This window comes from Lethenteron reissneri, chromosome 38, assembly GCF_015708825.2.
Source record: "Lethenteron reissneri isolate LAM-NWPU_2019-01 chromosome 38, ASM1570882v1, whole genome shotgun sequence".
NCBI lineage: Eukaryota > Metazoa > Chordata > Hyperoartia > Petromyzontiformes > Petromyzontidae > Lethenteron > Lethenteron reissneri.
In genome coordinates, this window is record NC_083816.1 from 1,525,711 (window position 1) to 1,552,126 (window position 26,416).

At 49.8% G+C, this 26,416-nt stretch overlaps 2 protein-coding genes across 2 annotated transcripts in view; one reads left to right on the forward strand and one right to left on the reverse strand.

Moving 5' to 3' along the window:
* Nucleotides 1-8,655, reverse strand: part of LOC133351719 (semaphorin-3F-like) — a 364,354-nt gene extending 355,699 nt beyond the window's left edge. The window contains exon 1 of the mRNA XM_061567144.1: nucleotides 8,602-8,655. The gene's annotated coding sequence lies outside the window, so the exon portion shown is untranslated. The remainder of the gene's footprint in view (nucleotides 1-8,601) is intronic.
* A 6,415-nt stretch (nucleotides 8,656-15,070) lies between these two features.
* The window catches only part of LOC133351796 (protein phosphatase 1H-like), a 77,324-nt gene continuing 65,978 nt past the window's right edge, over nucleotides 15,071-26,416 (forward strand). The window contains exon 1 of the mRNA XM_061567330.1: nucleotides 15,071-16,062. Within this exon, the coding sequence (XP_061423314.1) occupies nucleotides 15,779-16,062 (284 nt within the window). The 5' untranslated portion in view covers nucleotides 15,071-15,778. The remainder of the gene's footprint in view (nucleotides 16,063-26,416) is intronic.

Sequence of the window (26,416 nt, forward strand, 5' to 3'; positions counted from 1 at the left end):
TTGAAGCTTTCGTGACTGCAAGGATTCATATTCTTAGGTTTTTTCGGTAAAGTCACGTAGGTAAAAAATTTAAATTAATAAAAGTAAAATAAAATAAAAATATAAATCACGACGTTTCGGAGGCAACACAAGCTTCCGTCTTCAGGTGGAACCGTCACAGCCACGACAGCTGTATCAAGTAAATGAGATATTACAAGAGATACCACTCCGAATATATAATGGTTGAGGGGGGAAGGGCCCGGAAAGGCACACTTACCATATTAGTAATCTCTCATTTACTTGATACAGCTGTCGTGGCTGTGACGGTTCCACCTGAAGACGGAAGCTTGCGTTGCCTCCAAAACGTCGTGATTTTTATTTTTATTTAATTTTACTTTTTATTAATTTTAATTTTTTACCTACGTGACTTTACCGAAAAAACCTAAGAATATAATTAGATTCTCATTCTGGGAGGCCCAGGACCGGTTCAGATATCCGTCACTGATCTTGGCCACGAGTGGAAATCGATCCCAGGTCGCTGGGTTCGTCGTGCGGTGCGCTACAACAGCACCGCCGCTTCTCACATCGAATACATAAACAGACGCACACAATCTATTGGCATAGCCAGGGATAATAAACAGCAGGACATTAAATAGTTATTTCCGTTTATGGAGCGAAAATCATGAACACATCGTGGCTTCGTTCGAGGACACAATTTGGAAATGATTCATCATAAACAACAAAGAGGAATGGCAAAGGACACCCCTTCACATGTGCCCCCAATAATAATAATCGTTGTGAGCACTGCGAGGATGGCATCGGCTCGCCGGGAAGTACACAAGCATCGCAGTCCAGTCGACGAGGGACGCCGTGCTCCCTCTCTCTCTGTGCTTGATTTCAGCACGTGGGAGCATCGTGTTGGGTCTGGTTGCGAAACCAGTCTCGGAGCCACTTAACGCTAGCTTGCCCGTGAGAGAATTTGTGAACATTTCCACAAGTCTCTGCTCTTGCGTAATGTACGTGTGTTGGACTTCTTTCGCACCGTACTTAGCCAACCGTGATAATCAGAGGTGCGGAGGAAGGGCAGCAAACTAAACGCAAAAAGTTGTAATAAAGAAATGAGTTTTCAATCGAGATTATTTAAAAGTGCATAGGTCCAATGGCTTCCAAATATTGGAAAGAAGAGCGTTCCAGACGGCCGCAGAAGCTCATCTAAAAGCGCGCGATGCGGTGACCACCGCCTTCGTTCGATGAAAGGCCAAAAGCCGCTACTGCGAGGATGGCCGCAGTTCCCGTGATGGCTTATGCCCCTTGACGAGATCAGCGAGGTACCGTTGCTCGTTTGTGGCAAGCACTTTCTGTGCAATGAGTGTGGACAATTACCAGCATTGCGTCAAACTGTTCAAGTTGTGTGGATGCTGCCGAGGGGGAATGGGTAGCACCCTGCACTAGCAAGTTCGATCTCCAGGGGCTGCGGTTGAAACAAAGGTGCAAATGTTTTTAAATCTCCCTTACTTTTGCCCACCCAGCAGTATAACCGTGTACACCACAGTTAATCCATTGGCAGGTGGTCGGGTTAAAGTGTAGGTATTCCCACCTATTGTAAGACATATTTCCAGTGTGGAAGAGTAGGCCAAATATCATTTACAGGGGCTCTTGACAGCTCCCTTTAGTCGAGGCCATTTTTTGCCAGCATCGCAAGAAGTTAAACTTTTACCCTTCATGAAAGTAGTTGTTTTGTTATTTGAAAAAATATTTTATGATACCATATCTCCACTTTATAACAGCAACTAAATGGGCCACCTCACAAAAACAACTTATGTTCATGATTAAGAGCATTTTAAGAAGACTGAAACGTACCGTATGTTTTAGTTTTGCCGAGGTTGATGATGAAACTGCAATGGCACTCTTGCAACATTTGCTTTAGGAGATCCGCACGTTTTTATCACTAAAATATTCTCAGATGTTTGAAGAGTGGTTAGGGATTTTTTTGTTGTTTAAATTTGCACAGCATAAACTGTCATTCCTGTGCGACTCCCTCTTTATCTCTAATCTCAAGTCAACAACACTTCCACAGAAATAGTGTTTCTTTTAGCATTAACTTTGTTTTTAGGCATGAAATGTTTGTATAAATAAATGATCCTCGCTCTGGAAATTGTCAGCGTCGCGATTTCAATCTCGGTCGATTTTTTTTTGTTCCGACTTGGCAAGAGTCGAACCGATTCCCCCACCCTCTTCCTTTCCAGCAAACAGAAACAAATCAAACTTATAAAAGTTGTTGGAAAATCGCAGGTGTTGCCGGAATCGTCTCATTTGAATCAAAGGAAATCATCGCCTAAATCACCATGGCATAACAGAAAATAAATACATACACGCCCACGCCCTGCGGTGTGACATCGCATCAAAACTAAAGATAGTGCCGGCTGCTATATTCTACGCATAAATGTATACATGTTGAAACGCAGCAATGTGTTTTTTTGTTATCAAAGTTAACATCTTTACCCATGGGTTGTCTGTTGCCCTCACCTGTCTACTCCTTGGCTGGGATTTGAACAGGTGTTGGCATGACGAACATATTTTTGGGGGGCAATAAAAGCACTTAATGTGTTTGCGTCAGAGATATTGTCTGGGGAGGTCCGTGCTGAAGGAAGACTCGACGTTTCCCATGGTTAGCCAGCGGATGGCGGACATCGTTACGGTATCGTCAATGGATTTGTTTAGATTGTATTCAACTAGAATTTTACACAAGATGTATTCCACTTGAGTAAAAAAAATACGGTTGCAGTTTATTTCATAGAAATGTTCACTCACTGAACAATATGCAAAACGAGTTCTTTTCACGTCTTCTGCCTTAAGAAAGAAAGGCGCAACACAGATGTGCAACGCTCTGAGCCGCAAGTATTGGTGAAAGAAGCATTGTGGAATAAAACATCGAGCTGAGAGGCTCCCCCTAAAATAATCTCGGCAGATCGGTGTCTCCGCACCTCCGGTGGGCACGATTGGCTACGCACCAGTGCGCGACAGCAGTTCTACGTGCGTAGACACACACGCAATCGCATTTACACGAACCTCTGCTGCTGCTGCCTCTGTTGATATGTAAACTCCTTTGTCAAGGCGCTCTCCTCCTCCCACCCAGCTTAAAATACGATGCCAAGCTTGGTGGTGTTCATTAAGAAGCTATCTTTCCGACAGCTCTGTTCTTCACCTGAGGACGGCTGCTTGCGTTGTAGCCGAAACGTCGTGAGAATTTTATTTTATTATGTTTAATTATTTTATTATTTCCCTTCTACGTGACTTAACCGAAAGAACCAAGAATATGAATCCCTGCAGTCACGAAAGATTTAAATCGAAATTTACACACGCACGCGTTCCAGTTTGTGAGCACTTCCACCCAGCCGAGGTGTGCAGAGGCTCCGTTTCCACCGCAGGTGTAGTATTGCGAGGTGGATGATGAGGCAGTAAGCTGACCTCGCCGCGGTCAGCGTGGGCCCTCGGGAATAAATACAACGCTCACCGCCACCAGCGGACAAGCGCGACTCACCAGCGAGTGCTCTATCCTCAGGCACCACGAGTTTGGTTTTCTTTAGCCAAGTGAACAAAAACTTTTAATAGTAGGTGTAAAATAATTCTTGCCGAAGCGGGTCTCTTAAATCGTATTCATTTAATTTAAAGGATATATATTTTCCCGATCGTGCTATGTTGGGCTTCGTGCAGCGAGGCGCCGATTCAGATATCTCTGCGTGCCGGAGAGGAGACCCTCCCAGCACGTGTTCTCACCCGACCTGCCAGTCTGCCACTGGGCCTACAGCAACGCTCATCGGAAGGCATTCAAACTGATATGTTTTTGAATCCCCAGAGCTGGAATCTAACAAAGTGCAGAAACGAATGTAATGCAATTGGTTATTATTATTACACGCTTTTTATTTACTCACTCTGTCTGTTGTTGTTGTTGTATCCTCAAATCTTGTAACTCAATTTTCACCCACTTCCCAATGTGGTATCGATTGCAAACTTGGTATACTTATGTCATACTGATGACAATACTATATTCTAACATTAAAAATGAAATATATATTTTTTTACATTATTTTTATATGTTGTGTTTCGGCGTGGGTCTAATTGTCCACGCTCAACTGACGTTGGCTGTCATTGGCCACGGCCCCTTACGTTATGGCAAGCTTCGGGGCCACTTCCTGGAGTCGTGGAGTTCTGCCATTACTCGTACGGTACATTTCATTAAAGCGTGTTTTTTAAAAAGTCATTTTTAAACATTACTTTTGTTTTCTTAGGTTTTTTCGGTAAATTCACGTAGGTAAAACATAAAAATTAATAAAAATAAAATAAAAATAATTAATTTTGATGTTTTACCTACGTGACTTTACCGAAAAAACCTAAGAATATGAATCCTTGCAGTCACGAAAGCTTCAAATCTAGAATTACTTTTGTTGTGCAGTCAGTTTTGATGGACCATGAACTCACTACATATGAGAACCAATTTAATCAGAGGCGGCTTTCTGGATCCGAACCTAGAATCTCATCTGTACCAGCTCAGTACACTGACCACCCAGCCACCTATAAACCGATGCTTATAGTACAGTAATAGTATTACAGCATACAAAGTGCATCCTTTTGGGAATTGAACCCAGGCAATTCTTACTGCGAGGCACGAGTGTGACCACTGCGTCACCCTGCCGCCAAAATATCGTCTTCGTGCAAACGCCAAGGGCCGACACGTGGAGCATTTCGCGAGTCAAGAGATCTTGCAGACGATCTTGTCAACACTGGGGCGGGCACTCCCTCTCCGTCCACGTGCGCTTCGGGGTGGCACGAAGTCTCCGTCTCATCGTCCCAGGACGAGCTGTGTGCTACCGCCCCCTGCTGCCTGTACGTGTGTATGCATGTCTTTGTGTGTATGTCTTTGTGTGTATGTCTTTGTGTGTATGTCTTTGTGTGTATGTCTTTGTGTGTAGGCGTATGTATACGTGCACATACATACAGGGGAGCGGTAGTGTAGGAGTTAGCGCTCTGCGCTACGAACCTGGCGGCCCGAGTTCGATTCTCGCTCACGGCCAACACGGGTGACGATTTTCTGAACCGGTCCTGGGCCTCCCCTAGGTCGACTCAGCCTCAAATGAGGTGCGGTGTGTAAACATCGCCACGATGGCGTGGTTCTGGCCACCCACCCCCTCGTGTGCTGTGCCGGCCTTCATAGGTGCTACTCGCTAACAGCACAGTATGTCACAGGCAATACTTTGTATGCCACTGGCAAGTGCTTGATCGTGCCTCCTGGCATCACGCACGCTGCCACCCTTGGGCACAGGAAAACGCCTTGGGCACAGACATTGAAGCGGCTGGATGCTCGACTGCTTTCCACAATATATGAATCATAGTTGCCAACCTTACCGAGTTAAGGATTTGTGGCATGTGTATATTATTTTGGTGATGCCACCAACTAAAATGCCGTCTTTGAAAATTGTGTCCCGGGAAACGTGCAACGCTCGGGCAGCGTTGCGTGTTTATTGAAATGGAATATTTCCTTGTGGCTTGAGTTCGATGTCTGGTCACAGCTAACATCAGTGGTGAGTGGCGTCTAAAACCTGACTTTGCCCCCCCCACCCCTTCACTAACTCGCACGAACCAGTTCGGTGAAGCATGGTCAATGAACTTCCACGAATGACACAGCGTATGGAGGCCTTCATCCAGTCGTGGATTTACGAGGGCTCAAATTAATTGTAATATCAATGACAGCAATTATATTAGGGACAATATTATCATATACCGCACAACACTAATATATGCTTTAAAAAAATAAAATAAAGTAGTTCCATGTTAATTGTGACCATAGTCCCTATTATTGTAGGATACCCCCACTCTCTCTGCCCATCTCTCTCTCTCTCGTGTGGGGAACACACAGAGAGAGCCTCCGTTATCTGACGGCTTCGGATGCAAAGACGGCAAGACTCGAGTGGCGCTCCCCCTTCCATCACCAACACGGGCACGCGGCGTCGTTGTGACGATCTGGTTCGTCGTGCCCAGGCAAACTGTCTGTCTCGAACGCGATTTCACAACTCGGCTCCGAGCCAAAGTGCCGAGTTGCGTAACGCCGAGATCGATTCCTTGGGAGTGGCGGCGAGCCGCTCAAGAAACACGATCGCGTTGCAGGCGTATGCGGGGGGGGGACCATACTGCTGTGATAATTTTTAGGCAAGGTAAAAGTTGATTTGAAATACATTTGTGCGGCGTCAAAAAAAATGCGTGCGGGAAAAGTCGCGCGATTCAAGGACGCGAGTTACAAGTGGGCCAGTGAAGAGGCAGTTCTGAGTTCAGAGGAGAATGTGCAACATAGCAGGCATGGAGTGCACATGCATGAGCACGATAATTGTGAACACTTGAGTTTGTTGTTGTTGTGTGTGTGTGTGTGCCTGCCCACCACTGCCAGCGTAGTGCAATCTCACCTAGAATTCCTCACGTGGTTTGCATAGAGCGTGAATGGAACATTCGGCGTGCTTGCCATTTACAGAGTACAGAGCCAATTTCTAATGCCCAATGTCTCTGAGGTTTGGTCACGCAGCCGTGAGAAGTGTGAGAGTCATGCCGAATATGTACATAGTGCATACCTCGGACAGGCTGTGTATGATTGTACAGCAGATGTGGGGAGATGGGTGTGTTGATGGACATGGCCACTGAAACTTCCATAACGACCTTCCATGTGTTGTCGTCGTCGCGATCATAATTGCTGCAGAATTGCTTTGACTAAAAAAAATACAGCGTGAAAAATACCGACTCTTTGGCAGGAAAATCAAAAATGTTTCTTCAATGCCAGAAAAAAAATCAAGAACTCGATAGCCATTCACAGTGTGTGGCTTATCAATATTAAGATGCAAACACTGTAGAGCTGAAATGTACGTCATGTATAAACGTAGAGTAGAGCCCCTTTGTCAGTCCACAGCTGGATGAGGGCCTCCCCGTGCCATGTCGGCCGTGGCGGTTACGAGCCCATACTTCACCTTGGGGGTTGGTGACGGCAGAACCGCGTGCTGAACTTGGGATCACAATGAAGCAAAACAATCTTCATGTTGCACTTCCTTATCCGTATGGTCGATGTCGACGCACAGAAACAACCACCATTTCACACTCAGGTGGATCAAGCCAAGATTAAGGCGTCAGGAGCAGCGGAATTCTATCGCCGTGATGTCTCCTTCGTATTTGTGGATGGGGGGGGGGGCATTGCGTCGCTACACGTTGCACGGTCTGTTCAGGGTGACCCACACATTTGCACACTGCCGGAGAGTGTTTTTAATGTTCCATTTGTGTATCAGGTATCCGCATCTACTGCCATTTTGCGCTTCCGTCTGCTGCTAACCTGGCCACATGGCGACACCTGCTCTGCGCAAGACGGTCGCCCATACGAGCACTGAGCTCAGCTCCTGAGATTTGACGACATTGGGCGCATTGCGGGTGAGTTTGTCTCACGCGAAAGCAATCAGAGTGACTTTATCCCATCCTCTTCCCTTGAATGCCTGCCTGTCTTAGGCACCTCCGATTAGCACGGTTGTCTACGTACGGTGCGCAAGAAATTCAGCATACATTCGTACATCATCAGCACTGCGCCTTTCATGTGTACAGTACATGTGTACAGTAGCTATACAAGGGGAGGGGCACGACACTCGGGGCACCAAACGGAAAGTCTGACGCTTTCTCGAACAGAGTTCCCCCTAAGGAGAGGGCCCTAATGGGGCCCGGAGGGTGGCAGAGAATGTGCAGAATTAGAGTCATCGGTGTGGGCTGCAGGCCACGTGCGCGAGCGTGTAAAACAGTCCACGTGCGTCACGCACAACACACACGGCGTGTGATGTGACCGCACCGAGACGCCACTCCCCAAGACCCTCCATCGGATATGGTCCCAATCGACATTCGTAAAAGCATCTCACTGGGTTTGGCCTCAAACATTTACGTAAAAGGCAAATGGAACACCAGCTGATTCATATGAAATGTAATCAACTTTACGCTTCGATCTGGGACGTTCACACTCGAAATGTGTTCTAAAAATATACAACTTCATACTGGCAATGAGATTTTCTGGGCCAATTTCACAGCGATACTGTTTCTATCAGCCTAATTTAACGTGACGAAATGATTCACATTTGCAGCGTGCTCTGTTACTCAGTGTGTTGCCGATTTCATTTTGCAGCGCTGGTTTCACCCACCACAATATGCGACTATCTCTCGTGACATTGACCACATTAATGTATTGGGTGATTTACCTCGCTCTAGCTCTGCCCACTGCGCAGATGTCACAGGGACTGTGTCACGGAAGGCAACTCGAGTCAATGTGCTCTGCCCCCAAAAACTACCAAAAGAAGTTACGATGGATTTTTTTTAAAGGCAACACCCATGCTAAAGCACATCCTTATATCTCAACAAAGATAAAGGTGCAGGTCTGCAATTACCTGTTTACGTGACTGCTGACAGAAGTTACGTGATATACATCTTATGACATTCCAAAGGAAACACATAGACGCCCAGTAACCACAATGTCACACAATCACAAGCCAAGTGGTGGCAGAGTCAACACAGGTCATAACATTCACAATCCTGCAATGCGCGGTGGATGAGAAATACCTTGGAACGGACGCAGGAGTTTGAGAATCCCGTTGTGTTCGCTTGCCAGACGACGTCAGTGCCGTACTCACGATCAAGAGGCAGTGTTTGTGCCGTCCGTTGACGATTTTGTAAGCCCTGGATGTCCGTGACGTGGCACGTTGATTGCAGTAAGCCGTCACATTTTCCTCTGGCAGGATTTCCACACATTTCACAGTCGGATGGGGTGGGAAGAGATTGCATGCGATACACATTGGAAGGCTCGACCAAAATAACAATACAGTAGTAGATACCACACTTCTTAGCAATTCACAGGACACATTTATTCGCCTTTGAGTGTGCATACACAACACTTCAATATTCCTGGAAATAAATATGAAAATAAAGAAACAGGGACATTTATTATAATATTTAGGACTCATGTATGATTCCCTGATCTTATTGTGTTTAGTTATCTAGTTACAGCCGGGTATGAGATGCTATCGCTGTGAAGTTATTAAATGTGTTTTTCATCAAAGATTGATGTTTTTGAGGGTTCCGGGTTAGCATAACAACAAAGCAAAACAAATTCCAATTTACAGGACATCTTTATCCAACGGTGATCTCTCTCTCCCACAGAGACAGATTTACACGTCCGAGACAGTTGAGTGTGATTGGTGAGTTTGGAAGGATTCTTTTAAACCAAACAAGCGGACTCAGATCGAAATGCGACGAGGCATCTGCTGAGAGTGCTCACGTTGACAACGCCCTCGACACCACAGATAATAGGGGCTGTGGATGAGTCTCACACGATGCTCATATAAACAAAAAAGACAAAGATCTCCCGTATAGAATTAACAGACTTTAGGGGCAAGTGCTGTTAGCGAGCACCTATAAAGGCCGGCACGGCACACGAGAGGGTGGGATGCCAACATTACGCCCGGCCGCCTTTGTCTCCCTCGTGGCGATGTTTACACATCGCACCAGGTACTCATTTGAGGCTGAGCCAACCTAGGGGAGGGCCAGGACCGGTTCAGATAATCGTCACCGGTGTTTGCCGTGAGCGGAAATCGAACCCGGGTCGCCAGGTTCGTAGCGCAGCGCGCTAACAGCTATACACTGCACTTGACACACGCAGATATAAATACACAGACGCGTATATGAACACTGCAAGGAGCCAAGCTGAATACATACCAAGGCCGTAATTATAATCTATATTGGGGGGGACATATCCCCCTCAATATTCAAATATGCTCAAAATGTCCCCCCAATATATTTCTATACAAAATAATAATTGCTATGCTATGTAAATAAAAACAACAATTTGATCAACCTTGGCCACAATATCTGGACTTGTCTTCATATAAATGAATACATAGATTTATGTTTATATGATTGTGGTGATGGTTGCACTTTATTAATCCCTAATCTCTGCTATTACAGATGTAGTGGTGGTATTGACGTGCGCCGACAGTGATGGATCACGGGGCGCGGGGTTGGGCACGCGGTGTGGGCGTGGCATGGACGCGCGCGCCGGTGGTAAGGCGCGCTCACACAAGCTGGGAAAAGAGGATCGTAGCGAGTGCGCAGTGATTGGTCAGATAAGTGGGTGCTCTCAGCGACGTCCGCAGGAGGGGTATAAAGGGAGACGCGCAAGAGCACTCGTGGTCAGTGTTAACCAGTTAAAGACCGAAGACGGGGTGGAGGAGGTAGTGGCCCGAGACCCCTAGTCCCGCCGTCCTTGTGAGGACCGGGGCCCTGTGTGGCTCGGAGCCGAGACTGGGGGACCCGTAGTCCGACGCCCGTGTGGGTCGGGACGGTGGTACCCAGAGCCGAGACGGGCACCCCCGGCTGGGTGTGTCCCGGAAGGCTACGGGGCGTAAGAGCCCGTGTCAGTATAGCTGAGTGGGTGTTTGTCACCCGTGTAGCTGAGTGGGTGTTAGTCACCCATGTAGCTGAGTGGGTGTGAGTCACCCGAGTAGCTAAGTGGGTGTCAGTCACCCGTGCAACGAAGTGGGTGTTAGTCACCCGTGTAGCTGAGTGGGTGTGAGTCACCCGAGTAACTAAGTGGGTGTCAGTCACCCGTGAGACGAAGTGGGTGTTAGTCACCCGTGTAGCTGAGTGGGTGTGAGTCACCCGAGTAGCTAAGTGGGTGTTAGTCACCCGTGCAACGAAGTGGGTGTTAGTCATCCGTGTAACTACAAGTTGGTGAAAATAAAGAGTGTGCTACCCGTCAAGACGTCTCCCGCCGAGTTACTACTTTACACATACAATGAAACAAGAAATGGTAAAAAAGTAAAAACAGAGCAATGTAATACAATACACTTTTAGACATTATTGTAAAATATAAATAAAAAGTCCATCCCATGTGTTAGTGAATTTTTTCATATTTTAGGCAGGAAATCAGTTATTCAATTTAAATATTTTTCTGGGTTGGGACCCCCAGACACTCTGGAAGATTTGGTCCCCCCCAATGTTGACTCCATGGCTACGGCCTTGATACATACAAGTATCCAAAAATAGAATACTTATACACCTTAATTACAATTTGATGCTAAATTGTCTATTCTGTATGATAGCTTCATCAGCAATTCTATTTAACAATCCGTTTCTTTATCTGTTTAATTAGGGCTATACTGCCCTTAAATATGTTCAATGCTTCTATAAATAATTGTGTAATGAGTGGTATAAAGGTTTTTTTTTCTCCCAGCTAACTTTCAGAAAATGTTTATGATTTAATATGAATGTATGTTTGTCTCGTATTTGTTTCTGTAAGCAGTTTATCCTCGATCTGATTTCTATTTGGTTGTCCTCGATCTGATTTCTATTTGGTTGTCGTTGCTCTTATTCATATTTGCTTCTCTGCTGTACTTTATTTTATTTCATTGCTTTGTCATATTGGTGGTCCAGGTCGCAATACCCTTGAACTTTAATATCTGATAATGGTATCACTTGGTCTTTACCTGGTAAGATGAAACAAATAGTTTAGTTGTATTTGTATATATTTGGACGTTATTGTTTACCTTTCCCATACTTTGCACTGCTATCGTGTGTTTGTGTTATTTATTGTCGTAACACTCTGACCCGCCCCGACTCGACATCTGTGAGACAAAACGAGCTTTGTAGCTCATCGGATTCCTCCAGTCGAAACAAATATTCTGATTCTGACTCGGAAGGGAAATGCCACGGCAAATGACACCACGGGAATAGACGGACGAGGCCATCATTTCTGGTGGTGACAGTCAAGTGGCTGGAAAAGCAGGCGAGAGATGACACAGGGAGGGTCGCATGGTCGATCTTAAGAATAACATTATCATGGGATATTTTTTGGCCAGTATCAAATTATGAAGAAAAAATAATATTTTTACATGCAAACAAAACAAAATATATTACCAGAGCATGTTTTTGTTTGCATGTTCACTACAAGCACGTGTGGTTAATGTAGAGTTGATTCCTTGAAAAATCTTTCTATTTGGTGTTTGAACATATTAACACCTGTTTTATTGACATAAAGGGTAATAAAACATATTCATATATTTTTTTCAAGAACAACATTGCACTTTGAACGCAATGCAATTACGGCAACAGTAACCATATGAGGCCACCAGAGGGCACTAAGTGGACATTCATAAAATCGCGAATTCACGAAAGAAAATTCGAATTGCTCTATTCTGATGAATGAAGCTTTGGTCATACAGCCACAGATTTGCTCTTGGTGTTTTGGACATTTCTATCTCTACTCAGCAACTATGAAGAGAAATCACTCTTTCTCTTCAAGGTCACTTCTCACGATGGTAACAGCTTATCTTTAAAAGACGGCACGTAGATCGGTTCAAATGAAATATTGTGACGTGACTTTACCGAAAGACCCAAGAATATGAATCCCTGCAGTCACGAAAGCTTTAAGTCAAGATTCAACATAACTCGCAGACAATCCGTCTTGTCTGCTGAGCTTGTTTGCTTATTTCGATGTAAAGCTTTCGTGACTGCAGGGATTCATCTTCTTGGTTCTTTCTTTTATCATTTGATTATTTCCCTTCTACGTGACTTTACCGAAAGAACCAAGAAGTTGTTTACTTATATTCTGCACAATGACGCTGATTATTGTGTTGTGTGTTATAGCATTTTTTGGTCTAACAAGGAGCCTCGTCTGAGAGAGAGAGGGTCATTGCCCATGACATTCTGGAAGTGCATTCACCAGCATTGGTTCAAGCAAGCTTGGCTACTGATGAGACCCTGTGCGTTGAAACCGGCCCAGCGTTTGCTTAGAACTTTACCGAGCCGATACCGCTGAAGCTGTGTACTCTGAGAAGGGAGCCTGGGACGTGTAAGAGAAGCACGGCGCCTGTGTGTGTACACGCCACGTGTGTGTGTGTACACGCTACGTGTGTGTGTGTACACGCACCACGTGTGTGTGTGTGCACGCCACGTGTGTGTGTGTGTGTACACGCCACGCGTGTGTGTGTGTGTGTACACAAGCCACGTGTGTGTGTGTGTACACACACACGTAGCGTGTGTGTGTGTGCACGCCACGTGTGTGTGTGTACACACCCTACGTGTGTGTGTGTACACACGTAGCGTGTGTGTGTCTGCACGCCACGTGTGTGTGTGCACGCCACGTGTGTGTGTGTACACACGCCACGTGTGTGTGTGTGCACACGCCACGTGTGTGTGTGTACACACGCCACGTGTGTGTGTGTGCACGCCACGTGTGTGTGTGTGCACGCCATTGCCCCGCCCCTACCCCCATTGCACCGCCCCTACCCCCCATTGCCCCGCCCCTACCCCCATTGCCCCGCCCCTACCCCCCATTGCCCCGCCCCTACCCCCATTGCCCCGCCCCTCCCCCCATTGCCCCGCCCCTACCCCCATTGCCTCGCCCCTACCCCCCATTGCCCCGCCCCTACCCCCATTGCCCCGCCCCTACCCCCATTGCACCGCCCCTACCCCCCATTGCCCCACCCCTATCCCCATTGCCCCGCCCCTACCCCTCATTGCCCCGCCCCTACCCCCCATTGCCCCGCCCCTACCCTTCATTACCCCGCCCCTACCCCCATTGCCCCGCCCCTACCCCCATTGCCCCGCCCCTACCCCTCATTGCCCCGCCCCTACCCCCCATTGCCCCGCCCCTACCCTTCATTACCCCGCCCCTACCCCCATTGCCCCGCCCCTACCCCCATTGCCCCGCCCCTACCCCTCATTGCCCCGCCCCTACCCCCCATTGCCCCGCCCCTACCCCCCATTGCCCCGCCCCTACCCTTCATTACCCCGCCCCTACCCCCATTGCCCCGCCCCTACCCCCATTGCCCCGCCCCTACCCCCATTGCCCCGCCCCTACCCCCATTGCCCCGCCCCTACCCCTCATTACCCCGCCCCTACCCCTCATTACCCCGCCCCTACTCCCATTGCCCCGCCCCTACCCCCCATTGCCCCGCCCCTACCCCCCATTGCCCCGCCCCTACCCCCCATTGCCCCGCCCCTACCCCTCATTACCCCGCCCCTACTCCCATTGCCCCGCCCCTACCCCCCATTGCCCCGCCCCTACCCCCCATTGCCCCGCCCCTACCCCCCATTGCCCCGCCCCTACCCTTCATTACCCCGCCCCTACCCCCATTGCCCCGCCCCTACCCCCATTGCCCCGCCCCTACCCCCATTGCCCCGCCCCTACCCCCATTGCCCCGCCCCTACCCCTCATTACCCCACCCCTACCCCTCATTACCCCGCCCCTACCCCTCATTACCCCGCCCCTACTCCCATTGCCCCGCCCCTACCCCCCATTGCCCCGCCCCTACCCCCCATTGCCCCGCCCCTACCCTTCATTACCCCGCCCCTACTCCCATTGCCCCGCCCCTACCCCCCATTGCCCCGCCCCTACCCCCATTGCCCCGCCCCTACCCCCATTGCCCCGCCCCTACCCCTCATTACCCCACCCCTACCCCTCATTACCCCGCCCCTACCCCTCATTACCCCGTCCCTACTCCCATTGCCCCGCCCCTACCCCCCATTGCCCCGCCCCTACCCCCCATTGCCCCGCCTTACAGTCCAGGCCCCGCCCTTGTTCCACCTGGCCCCGCCTCTAGCCCCGCCTCTAGCCCCGCCTCTAGCCCCGCCCCTACCCCCCATTGCCCCGCCTCTAGCCCCGCCTCTAGCCCCGCCTCTAGCCCCGCCTTTAGCCCCCATGGCGCTGGGGGGACCCATCCCGCCTTAGAGCTCCGCCCCCATTCCCACAGCCCCGCCCCCATTCCCACAGCCCCGCCCCCATTCCCACAGCCCCGCCCCCATTCCCACAGCCCCGCCTCCAGACCCTCTAGCCCCGCCCTCGTGCCTCCAGGCCCCGCCTCCAGCGACCAGGTCTCGTGTTGGCCACTCGGGTCGCGCCCCCCCCCCCACAGCAGCAGCAGCGCACGCCCCAGCCCGTGCCCGTGCCGGGTCTCCGCCAGCAGCAGCGTGAGTCTGTTCCGGGGGGGCTCCATCTCCCTCCCCCCCCGCAGTGTCACAGTGCCCGCTCCGTATTGGGCCCCCCCGTCGCCGCGTCTCCCCGCCCCACAGCTGATCCCTCTCCCCGCTCGCTGCGTCTGCCCGCACGGCCACGGGCGGGCAGAGAGGTCGCTCCCGAACCCCGCCGCGTCTCCCTCCGCGTCTCCCTCTGCCCGGGGACACCTGCCCGGGGACACCTGGCAGGGGCTGCGGCTCCACCCGGAGCGGTCGACGTGGACGCGCAGGAGGCGAAGTGACCCCGAGGGAGGCAGGCAGGGAGGGAGGGAGGGAGCCGGGCGGATCGAGCAGGAGCCGTTGACGCACCGGCCTGGCGGGAGAGATCGACAAGTGCCGAAGGAGCGGGGACGGGCCCTGCAGGAGCCGGCGCAGAGAGCGCGCATCGAGAGCCGGCGCAGGCGCACACGCAGCCTGAGCAGAGACACGCAGAGAGACACACAGACAGAGAGACGCAGAGACAGAGAGACACGGAGAGACACGGAGAGAGAGACACAGACAGAGAGACGCAGAGAGACGCAGAGAGAGACAGAGAGAGACAGAGAGAGACACAGAGAGACACAGAGACACGGAGAGAGACACAGACAGAGAGACGCAGAGACAGAGAGAGACAGAGAGAGACACGGAGAGAGAGACGCAGAGACAGAGAGAGACAGAGAGAGACAGAGAGACACAGAGACACGGAGAGAGACACACAGAGACAGAGAGACACACCAGAGATCGGACCATGCTGAGCCGAGTGCGCAACGCCGTGGCGAGCATGGTGGGGGGGATGCTGCCGGGCTCGGCTGACAGTGGAGGAGGAGGAGGTGGAGGTGGTGGAGGAGGAGGAGGAGGTGGACACGGCGCGGACGGTGCCGAGGCGCTGCCCGTGCGCTTCCCCTACTCGCGCCCAGAGTTCCTCAACCTGAGCGCGGACGAGGCGGAGTGCTCCGCGGACCACCTCGTGCGGCCCATCCTCATCCCCAGGGAGGGCGGCCGCAAGATGCCCTGGGCCACGGGATACGCAGAGTAAGCGCTGGGCCCGGGGCTCGTGGGTGGTGACGGTGGTGTCGCAGTGAATGTTCGCCCGGCGATGGATGTGGTGATGTGATGGAGAGACGGTGATGGATGTGCACGGCTGTTATGATGGCCAGTGGCGATGATAACTCATTCAGATGTCGTGTCGGATAATGATGGCTCGGGCGAATTGGTGGTGTTGGAGGAGTGGGGAGCGGTGGCGCAGCGGTTAGCGCGCTGCGCGACGAACCCGGCGATCCCAGTTCGATTCCCGCTCACGGCCACCAACACCAGTGACGATGATCTGAATCGGTCCTGGGCCTCCCCTAGGTTGACTCAGCCTCAAATGAGTACCTGGTGTGGTGTGTAAACATCGCCACGAGGGAGCTAAAGGCGGCCGGGCGTGGTGCTGGCCACCTACCCCCTCGTGTGCCGTGTCGGCCTTCATAGATGCTCGCTAACAGCACTTGCCCCAACAGTCTGTCACAGGCTATACGGCGGATCTTTGCCTTTGATGCTGGAGGTGGTGGTGATGAGTATGGCGTGGTGGTGGTGGTGGTGGTGAGAATCATTGTGTCGGTAGGAGCGGTGGCATTGCCAGTGATGTGTTGGGTATGAGAGCGCTGGCGCTGATTTCCTGATGCGTTGTTGATCGTGTCCCGGCAGAGATGTGATGCAGATTGACAATGGGTGGAGGCGATGTGGTGATCAGTGCAGTGGCGGGGTAGCTGCGTTGCGACTACGGCGGTGATGGTTATTTGTGGCAGTGGCGCCCCGTCGTGCGAGAACGATGAACGAGCTTTGTCGCTGGCCGTTGTGTTTTCACGATGACAATGGTGTGGGGGGGTCTATGATGTCAGTTTTCATGAAAATTATGGCCCATGAAGTTGATTACTGAATTGTGCATTTTTTTGCTCATTTAATGCTCCGGGTACCAGATGGAAATGCACAGTTTTCAGAGCTGCCCTGTAATTTGTCATTTGACATGCAAGACCCAGTAAGGCAATTTACTCTGCACCCTTGGGTGTTCACTATACGGTACAGTACTGTACAGGCTCATCAATGTGTAGATACCCCATAACACGGATAAATTATAGAGGAAACAACGTTCCGTTTTAAATCCTCTGCACATCTCCCACCGGGCTTGATACGCGTACTCAACATTTTAACGCTTCCTCTGTAAGAAAAGGATCCATCGTGTTCACACTATTCAATCACTTGTTGAGAAGGAAGGGGCAGGTTCGCTGGACATCAGTGCAATAATACCGACACATTGGATCACCGTGTCTATCTCCCATCACCAACCATGTGTAAGGAGGGCAAGCTAAAGTCCACCTTAGTAACACTGGGTGCCTGATGATAACTTTCACTCCCCATTAACGCCGCACTTGTATTTTAAGCCAGTTGCTGCGTACGCGAAGTTGACCGCTAACCCGCCTGCCTTGTGTTCGGGCGCCAATGATCTCGCCAGTGTAGCAGCACTCAGCGTCTTAAAAGGCGATTTGCACAGCGCACAGAGTGAATGAGGCACACCGTTTCAGGGCAAATGCTCAAACTCATTAAAGAGCAAATTATCATCAAGGGCCCTGGGTGCGTGTGGCTCATTTACCTGTCAATCAACAGCCATGGTGCCGCGTAATGGGAGTCACGTGTGGCAGATAAAATGACCGGACCACGCTTTGAAGGAGGAGGGCATTCGCCATCGGACAGCGGCATCCGTTATATAAGGTCTCACCCTCTCGGCGTGCCAGCTGGTGTGGATATCATCGATGATTAATTATTATTACAGGCCCTCTGCCCTCCACGCGTCGCCTTGTATAAATAGCATGATGGTTTTATCGCAGTGGGGGCGGGGGGCACTCAGTGGGTTAGCTGTGCAAACCCTACACGCTGCTGCGTTTAACGTGATGCGATTAGTAGGGTGACGTTTTGTGCACACCTCATCACTGTATGTGCGCCACACAGATGTCTGCGTGGCAAATACCTGTGATTAGCACGGTAGGCTACTACGTACGGTGTGAAAGAAGTCCAGCATACATACGCCTGTAGTTTGTGTTACAGGTGTGTCTTGCATAACGAGCGAAATGCGTTTTGCTAAAATTGCTCGGTAAGCGAAAACTCCTTACACGATCACTGTTTTCCCATTGACTCTCATGTTAAAAGCTGAGCAGACACGTTTCAGCCCCACCAATTTTCCACTCTTGAACAACTTTTTAACGTGAGAAATACGAATTGTAAATTTAAAATAAAGTAATACTCTTATATAAGCGCACAACTTGATCTGTGATGAATGCTGCATTTTCCGTCGTTTTCATGCAGGGGGCACTGCAAACCTACGCGCCCCCTGCATGAACGACGGAGGCTCAGGGACAGATGTTCGATTACGGTTGGAATAGATCGGCAGACGGCGGTCTTCTCACACGGCCAGCAGCTGTATGTCGCCTTATCTCGATCCCGCAATCCCAAACAAGTCAAAGTCCGCATCGAACCGAACCCCCAGCAAGGCCATCTACTTAACGACGAGAGAAAATTCACACAAAATGTTGTTTTAAATGAAGTCTTCCAGATGTAAAATGATTTAAGCTTTTAATGAAGAAATAAAATTATCTATTCAAAACATAATACAATTCAAAGATGTTTCATTTTAAAACTTCAAAACGGAGCATCGGGTGCTTGTGTGGATGCGTCGTTCGTGTGCAATTTTTTTCGTAACTTTCTTAGGCCGAAGGCCGTAAATGGTGCGCCCCCTGCCTGATTGATCGGTCTCCACTCGCTAAGTGAACATTTTGCTCGTTTTGCGAACAAATTGGTCTGAAGTAATGAAATGCCCGTTATAGTGAAAAAAGAGGGCTTGTTGAGCGAGACACACCTGTTTTACAGGTAGGAACAACAGGTTCCACACTGCCCACCAGGGATTATTTGTCTGTCATGCATATGGGGAGGGGGTGGGGGCTGGGAGGGGTGGGGCTGGGTGGAGAGGGGAGGGGCTGTGTGGGGAGGGAGGGGCTGGGTGGGGAGGGGCTGGGTGGGGAGGGGCTGGGTGGGGAGGGGCTGGGTGGGGAGGGGCTGGTCACTCCGTGGTGCCCTTATAACACATTCCTGCGGAGGGAGCTGGTAGGAACGTTGGGTTGCTCGGTCAATGGCCAGGGTCAACGGCGGCGTGGTGTATTCCGCAAATATGCCCGAGGGCACAAGACGGCGAGAGTAGGTTAAACGTTGATATAAGGGCGCCACGGGGTGACCAGTCCCACCCCTTCCACCCCCCACCCAGCCCCACCCTCTCCACCCAGCCCCTCCCCACCCTCTCCACCCAGCCCCTCCCCACCCAGCCCCTCCCCACCCTCCCCACCCAGCCCCTCCCCACCCAGCCCCTCCCCTCTCCACCCAGCCCCACCCCTCCTATTTTTGGAAGCATGACGGACGGGCACAATAATCTCCTATGGGCTAGTGCAGGGGTCGGCAACCTACGGCTCCGGAGCCGCATGTGGCTCTTTACGGGCTGCTTCTTGACGATATGTACGTGAGTACAGTATGTACACAGATGCATTGCGGCTCTTGAAATACTGAATTTTGTACCGAATTGGAAAGAAATGGCTCTTCTTGTTATTTTGGTTGCCGACCCCTGGGCTAGTGGAACCAGGAGGTTCCTACCACTACACGTATACAGGTAGGAACAACAGGTTCCACACTGCCCACCAGGGATTATTTGTCTGTCTGTCGTGCACGAATGCGCTGTCCAATCAAGTTCCTACCTGCCCACTCCGAAGGAACGTGTTAATACCAAACGGGGGATTTCAGTTGAAGCATCATGGGATTCATTTATCATGTCCTGGTTTTAGAGGATGTTTTACCATTACCAATTGCTATGAGTAGTTAATATAAAAACAGGTTACTTTATATAGTTGGCAATTTCAAAATAATGCCCCATCACAAGCAAATTCTCACTATTTTAGGGCTGATCTTTGCTGGGGTATAAAATAAAAAAAATCGTTGGTTACTGTGAAGCTTATTTGGTTGGAAATAAGGTGGTTCCTTCATGGAATTGTTTAAAATAATTTACTTTTCATATATTTTCATTAAACAAAATTAGTTTTTGTCATGAATGCAAAACTCTATTGTCCCAACATAAATCCGTTAACTGTAGCAATATTTAAATATTTTATATTGATTCATAATTACTGTAGTTACTTTTGGGTTCAAATCTATTTGTCAGGTGGACAAATATGCCAACCGAATTGTTTTATCAGCAAACCAGAATGTTTCAAAGCAAGCATCGGGTTTTGACAATTTTACGACGTTTCGCTGGAGATTACAACCCAATATCCATCGGCCGTTGGAACGATGTCTGCTCTCGCCGGAGTGAACACCCAGGTTCAGTTACTCAATAAGAGGCCCGTAATGTCATCAGGCCAGCCATGCATGTGCATCGGTTTAATGATTTAGAGTTGGTTACTGACTGATTGGTTGGGATTGTTAGGTTAGATTCGTTTCATACGGTGAATCTATTTATCGGTCGGTGAAAGTATGATTTCCTCGCTTACATTACGGTGTATTGTGTTGGTAATGAAGCTGGAATTTTAATGCTATTTTGATTTTAGTTACGCGTTAATTGGTTAAGTGTCAATTAACTATTATGGGGATTGGCGCTATGAAGACTTAACTTGTTCAGGTTGATGTAAATGTATTTCTGGAATTAAAATATAATAAATTATCAATTAAGTCAGGGTTTCCAAACTCCAGCCCTCGCCATCCACCATGCTAACCATGCTACGTCTTGCCCGCGTTTACGAATTGACTCGTTCCACGCTGCACACGCCCGATGATTGTTCAACACATGTCACGTGCTGCGCTCGGAATTCACGCCGTCTGCGTTAATAGAGAGCCGGTTTGAAATCAAGATTGAGATCTCAAGTGTGCGAGTAAGAGGACTGTATCGTGTACCACGTGATGCAGACAGCCTTGATTGCGTAGCTCGTCACGTGGGACGTGTTTAAGAATCATTGGGCCAGTGCAGCGTGGAACAGGTTGATTTATATTTTAAATGCGAAGAAAATTTGTAAACGCGGAAAGATGTGGGTCGCCGGACCGGAGTTTGCAAAACCCTGAATTAATTATAAATGTATATCTCTAGTGGTTTGCTATCATGCATTTAAGATGGTGTTATCTCGCTCTCTCTAGTTTGTGTAATAGTATGCTTTGTTTGTTTATCTGTAACGCAACTGAGCGCACAAGAAAAGAGAACAGGTTTGGCCGGGTGGCGAGGTGGGTGGGGGTTGATTGAGCTGAGGTGGAGTGGAGGGGTGAGGTGGAGTGGAGGAGTGAGGTGGAGTAGAGGGGTGAGGTGGAGGGGTGAGGTGGAGTGGAGGGGTGAGGTGGAGTGGAGGGGCTGAGGTGGAGTGGAGGGGGTGAGGTGGAGTGGAGGGGTGAGGTTGAGGGATGAGGTGGAGTGGAGGGGCTGAGGTGGGTGGAGGGGTGAGGTGGAGTGGAGGGGTGAGGGGAGGAGGGGGTGAGGTGGAGTGGAGGGGTGAGGTGGGGTGGAGGGGTGAGGTGGAGTGGAGGGGTGAGGTGGAGTGGAGGGGCTGAGGGGGGTGGAGGGGTGAGGTGGGGATGGGGGGTGAGGTGGAGTGGAGAGGTGAGGTGGAGTGAAGGGGTGAGGTGGAGGGGTGAGGTGGGGGGAGGGGTGGGGGTGAGGTGGAATGGAGTGGAAGGGTGGAGTGGAGGGGTGAGGTGGAGTTGAGGGGTGAGGTGGAGGGTGAGGTGGAGTGGAGGGAGGGGCGAGGTGGAGTGGAGGGTTGAGGTGGAGTGGCGGGGTGAGGTGGAGTGGAGGGGCGAGGTGGAGTGGAGGGGCGAGGTTGAGTGGAGTGGAGGGGCGAGGTGGAGTGCAGGGGCGAGGTGGAGGGGTGAGGTGGAGTGGAGGGGTGAGGTGGAGTGGAGGGGCGAGGTGAGAGAGGGGCGAGGTGGAGGGGTGAGGTTGAGTGGAGTGGAGGGCGAGGTGGAGTGGAGGGGCGAGGTGGAGGGGTGAGGTGGAGTGGAGTGGAGGGGCGAGGTGGAGGGGTGAGGTGGAGTGGAGGGACTGAGGTGGAGTGGAGGGTTGAGGTGGAGTGGAGGGGTGAGGTGGAGTGGAGGGGTGAGGTGGAGTGGAGGGGTGAGGTGGAGGGGTGAGGTGGGGGGTGGGGTGGAGGGGTGAGGTGGAGTGGAGGGGTGAGGTGGAGTGGAGGGGTGAGGTGGGGTGGAGTGGAGGGGTGAGGTGGAGTGGAGGGGTGAGGTGGAGTGGAGGGGCTGAGGTGGGGTGGAGGGGTGAGGTGGAGGGGTGAGGTGGAGTGGAGGGGTGAGGTGGAGTGGAGGGGTGAGGTGGAGTGGAGGGGCTGAGGTGGAGTGGAGGGTTGAGGTGGAGTGGAGGGTTGAGGTGGATACTCATACTCTTAGTTTTTTCGGTAAAGTCACGTAGGTAAAATATGAAATAAAAATAAAATAATAAAAATCACGACGTTTCGGAGGCAACACAAGTCTCCGTCATCAGCTGGGACCGTCACAGCCAGATTTGCTGCATCAAGTGAGGCAGGGATTCCAAGATGCAAGTTCTTAAATACAAGTTAAGGGGGAGGAAAGGGGGGGGCTTATCAGAATGTGGTAGCCAATGAATGGAACGTATTGGAAGGGGGGGGGCTAAACGAGCACGAGATGTACGTATACGTGGACATGCTTGTGCACAAGCACCTTGTGTGATTTGATTTTATTTTTTATTAATTTTAATTTCATTTTTTTACCTACGTGACTTTACCGAAAAAACTAAGAGTGCGAATCCTTGCAGTCACGAAAGCTTCAAATCTGGTTGAGGTGGAGTGGAGGGGGTGATGTGGAGTGGAGGGTTGCGGTGGAGTGGAGGGGTGAGGTGAGGTGGAGGGGTGATGTGGAGTGGAGGGTTGAGGTGAGGTGGAGTGGAGGGGTGAGGTGGAGTGGAGGGGTGAGGTGGAGTGGAGGGTTGAGGTGAGGTGGAGGGGTGAAGTGGAGTGGAGGGGTGAGGTGGAGTGGAGGGGTGAGGTGGAGTGGAGGGGTGAGGTGAGGTGGAGTGGAGGGGTGAGGTGGAGTGAAGGGTTGAGGTGGAGTGGAGGGTTGAGGTGAGGTGGAGGGGTGATGTGGAGTGGAAGGTTGAGGTGAGGTGGAGGGGTGAGGTGGAGTGGAGGGGTGAGGTGGAGTGGAGGGGTGAGGTGGAGTGAAGGGTTGAGGTGAGGTGGAGGGGTGAGGTGGAGGGGTGAGGTGGAGTGGAGGGTTGAGGTGAGGTGGAGGGGTGAGGTGGAGTGGAGGGTTGAGGTGAGGTGGAGGGGTGAGGTGGAGTGAAGGGTTGAGGTGGAGTGAAGGGTTGAGGTGAGGTGGAGGGGTGAGGTGAGGTGGAGTGGAGGGGTGAGGTGGAGTGGAGGGGTGAGGTGGAGTGGAGGGGTGAGGTGAGGTGGAGGGGTGAGGTGCAGGTGGAGAGTGCGTACCGCCGTGATGCCAGTTTGTGGTGAGGCTGGGTGGGAGATGATGTCACGAGACGCGGAGGTGGCAAGTGGGTGTTATGACGTCACGCGTCGCTGGGGGTGTGACGTTAAGAAACGCTGAGGAGACGGGTAATGACGTCACGTGACGCAACCCAATTGGAGATGGGTGATGACGTCACGCAAGAACGGGGTGAGTGGATGAGGAGGGGGTGACGTCACGAGACACGGGCGTGGTAGGGACGGGTTGATTACGTCACGCAGCACTGGTGAGTTGGAGGAGTAATGACGTGGGAGTGGTGAGGGGGGTTATGACGTACGGACATGATGCCAGTGACGTCACGCGACACTGGTGAGGTGCAGGAGAGGGGTCATCAAGTCAAGACAGATGGGAGTGAAAAACACGAATTGTAAAAAATGCAATAACATTTAGTCAAATTACATGAGATGGTATGCAACAAAATAATTTAACTTTAAATTAATTACGATTCTAAAGTATGCAAATGCGTAAAACATGAACACCAAACAGTGGAATGAGTTCTGAGTGGGTTGCATTAACTCTACACAATATAAGCTACGAATCCTAACATTAGTCATGAAAGCCAGCGTATAAAATAATGTTCCCATTGATGGAAACATTCATATTTAAATACTGGACTCAGTACATATAAATAAATATTCAACCCATAAACGTAACTCCTTTACAATAAAAAGTGCCTGACCATAATGAACACACATGCATGTGCTCGCATAAACGTTATCATGAGAATAATTCATTTTAGACTTGAATGGTGGAAAATGTAATTACAGTTATAAATTAAGTGTGGGGAAAATGTACATGAAGTTTTGTATTCGTGTAGTCTAATTAACACGTCTGCAATTAATTACATAGGAAGAGCGGCACGTGTAATAATTAAAGTGCATAGTAACTGCATTGGAGTAAAAGTTCACAAGTAAGCATTAACCACTCCATCCCCTCATTGCTGAGTAATCTAGTGATATCAAACATTTTCTTTAGAACACGTGTTTTAATGGTTGCACCTCATGTGGCTCCAGTTGTAAGATGGACTCATTGAATGCAGTCGTGTATATGAATTGAACGAAAAGTTGATTTTTACAATTCATGATTTTATGCACATGCTGTGAGCTGAAGAATCAATATGATTTGGTGCATCACTGCATCGTTCCAGCTGCGCTGTCTGTTAGCTGCTTTGCCGAGTGGACAGCGCGGTACACAAGACATGGGTCACATTGCAGTCGTATTTTCTGTTGCAACGCTCAAAAAACTACTTGAAATGAAACGTTAAATATACATTTAGAATAGCGTGACGTATGGTCAAACAACCCCCAGACTGATACGATTAAGTATTGGAAGGGTCATCCAGCATTGAATTGACAAAGTGCTGTCAATTATAATTATATATAGTTCAGTTCCAGAGGTCTGTTCGTAAGTTGATTTGTTCGTAAGGTCAACTTTACTGCTGTCGATTCCAAACGTGTTGTACGGCGTGTACACTAAAACACGGGGAATGGCTTTAAAAGTTGTATAATCTCCTGTAGATGTAGATGCCACTGGTTCTTTGTGTTCTGCAGATGTAGATTCCACAACCGCCATCTTTTGCGCGGCGGTTTAACTTACGACTCTCGGTCCGAACAGGCAACTGGACATACGAACAGGTTTGTTCAGGTTTGTTCGTATCTCTGAAAGGTCGTAAGTCGAGTGTTCGTAAGTAGAGGAGTCCTTGTAATAGGCAAATTTACTTTAATATAATAATAGCTCATGTCACATCTGCACAACAAATAATTCTCACCGTAATTGCATGGGGCCCTGTGCCTCCTGCAAAATAAAACTTTGATCTCAATTGCTATTTAAAGAACAGTGAATTAAATGAGATGCTGATAGTGCCCCTGGAAACCAGTCAGCCGTGGTAATAAATATGTAAACACAACAATACAGGATGATAATTGCATTTATTACTGCACTTCTTTGTGGAGTATGGCATGATATTGACTTTTGCTAAATTGTGGGGGCGGGGGGTGCGAACGAGAGGTGGTGGATGTGGCGCTCTATGGGTAGAAACAGGACGAATGTTGTGATTATTTTTAAATCCTTTATATTAAGTTTGCTTGCTTGCTTGCGTGCTTGCTTGCTTGCTTACGACCGTGCAAATCTTTCGGTCGTTTTTTAACCCACTTCCCGTGATCCAATCGAGCTGACATTTTGCACACAGACTCGTTGTGCGTGACAATTAATGTTCGTGAAAAATGTTTTCCAAAATTTTACACTTTTTAGGACTAAAATATTATATTTAATTACCAATTGCTTAATGGTGCAATGCAATCATCTGACCCATAGGTGGCAGCCATCTCAAGCCAGAGGACGAGATGACTCAGGCCGCCACGCATATAAAGGATTTATAGTGAAAAACTTTGTTTTTACTGGTTATACTTATTTAAGCATTGAACGAGTCGTGAGCAGAAGCCAGATAAGCCTAAATTGATTCTCAGGGGGCTCTCTTTTTGTTGTTGTCAGGAGGGTCCTGCATTGGGATGTTTGGCTTCGTCTAATTTCAGGGTGGTTTTGCAGGTGGAAGGAAAACTGGAGAAAGAACCCAACCGTTATTGGGGAATAACGATCAGGTCTGCAGGCGGCAAGCTGTTCACCCATTTGTGCCGCATTTGCCATTTCATGGGCGGCTCAGCCACACCAGGTGGGAAAGAGTTTGACTCAACATTTATCAGCTCTTGTCTGCCGTGTGTGCCACTGCGCACAGCTCACTATGGCATTGAGGAGCGTTTTACACCGGGTAACTTAGTACATACTGTTTTATTTTGGAAGGTACTTGTTGTTTGTTTGATGTCAAAAGTCCATACTGATAGGGGTGGGGCAG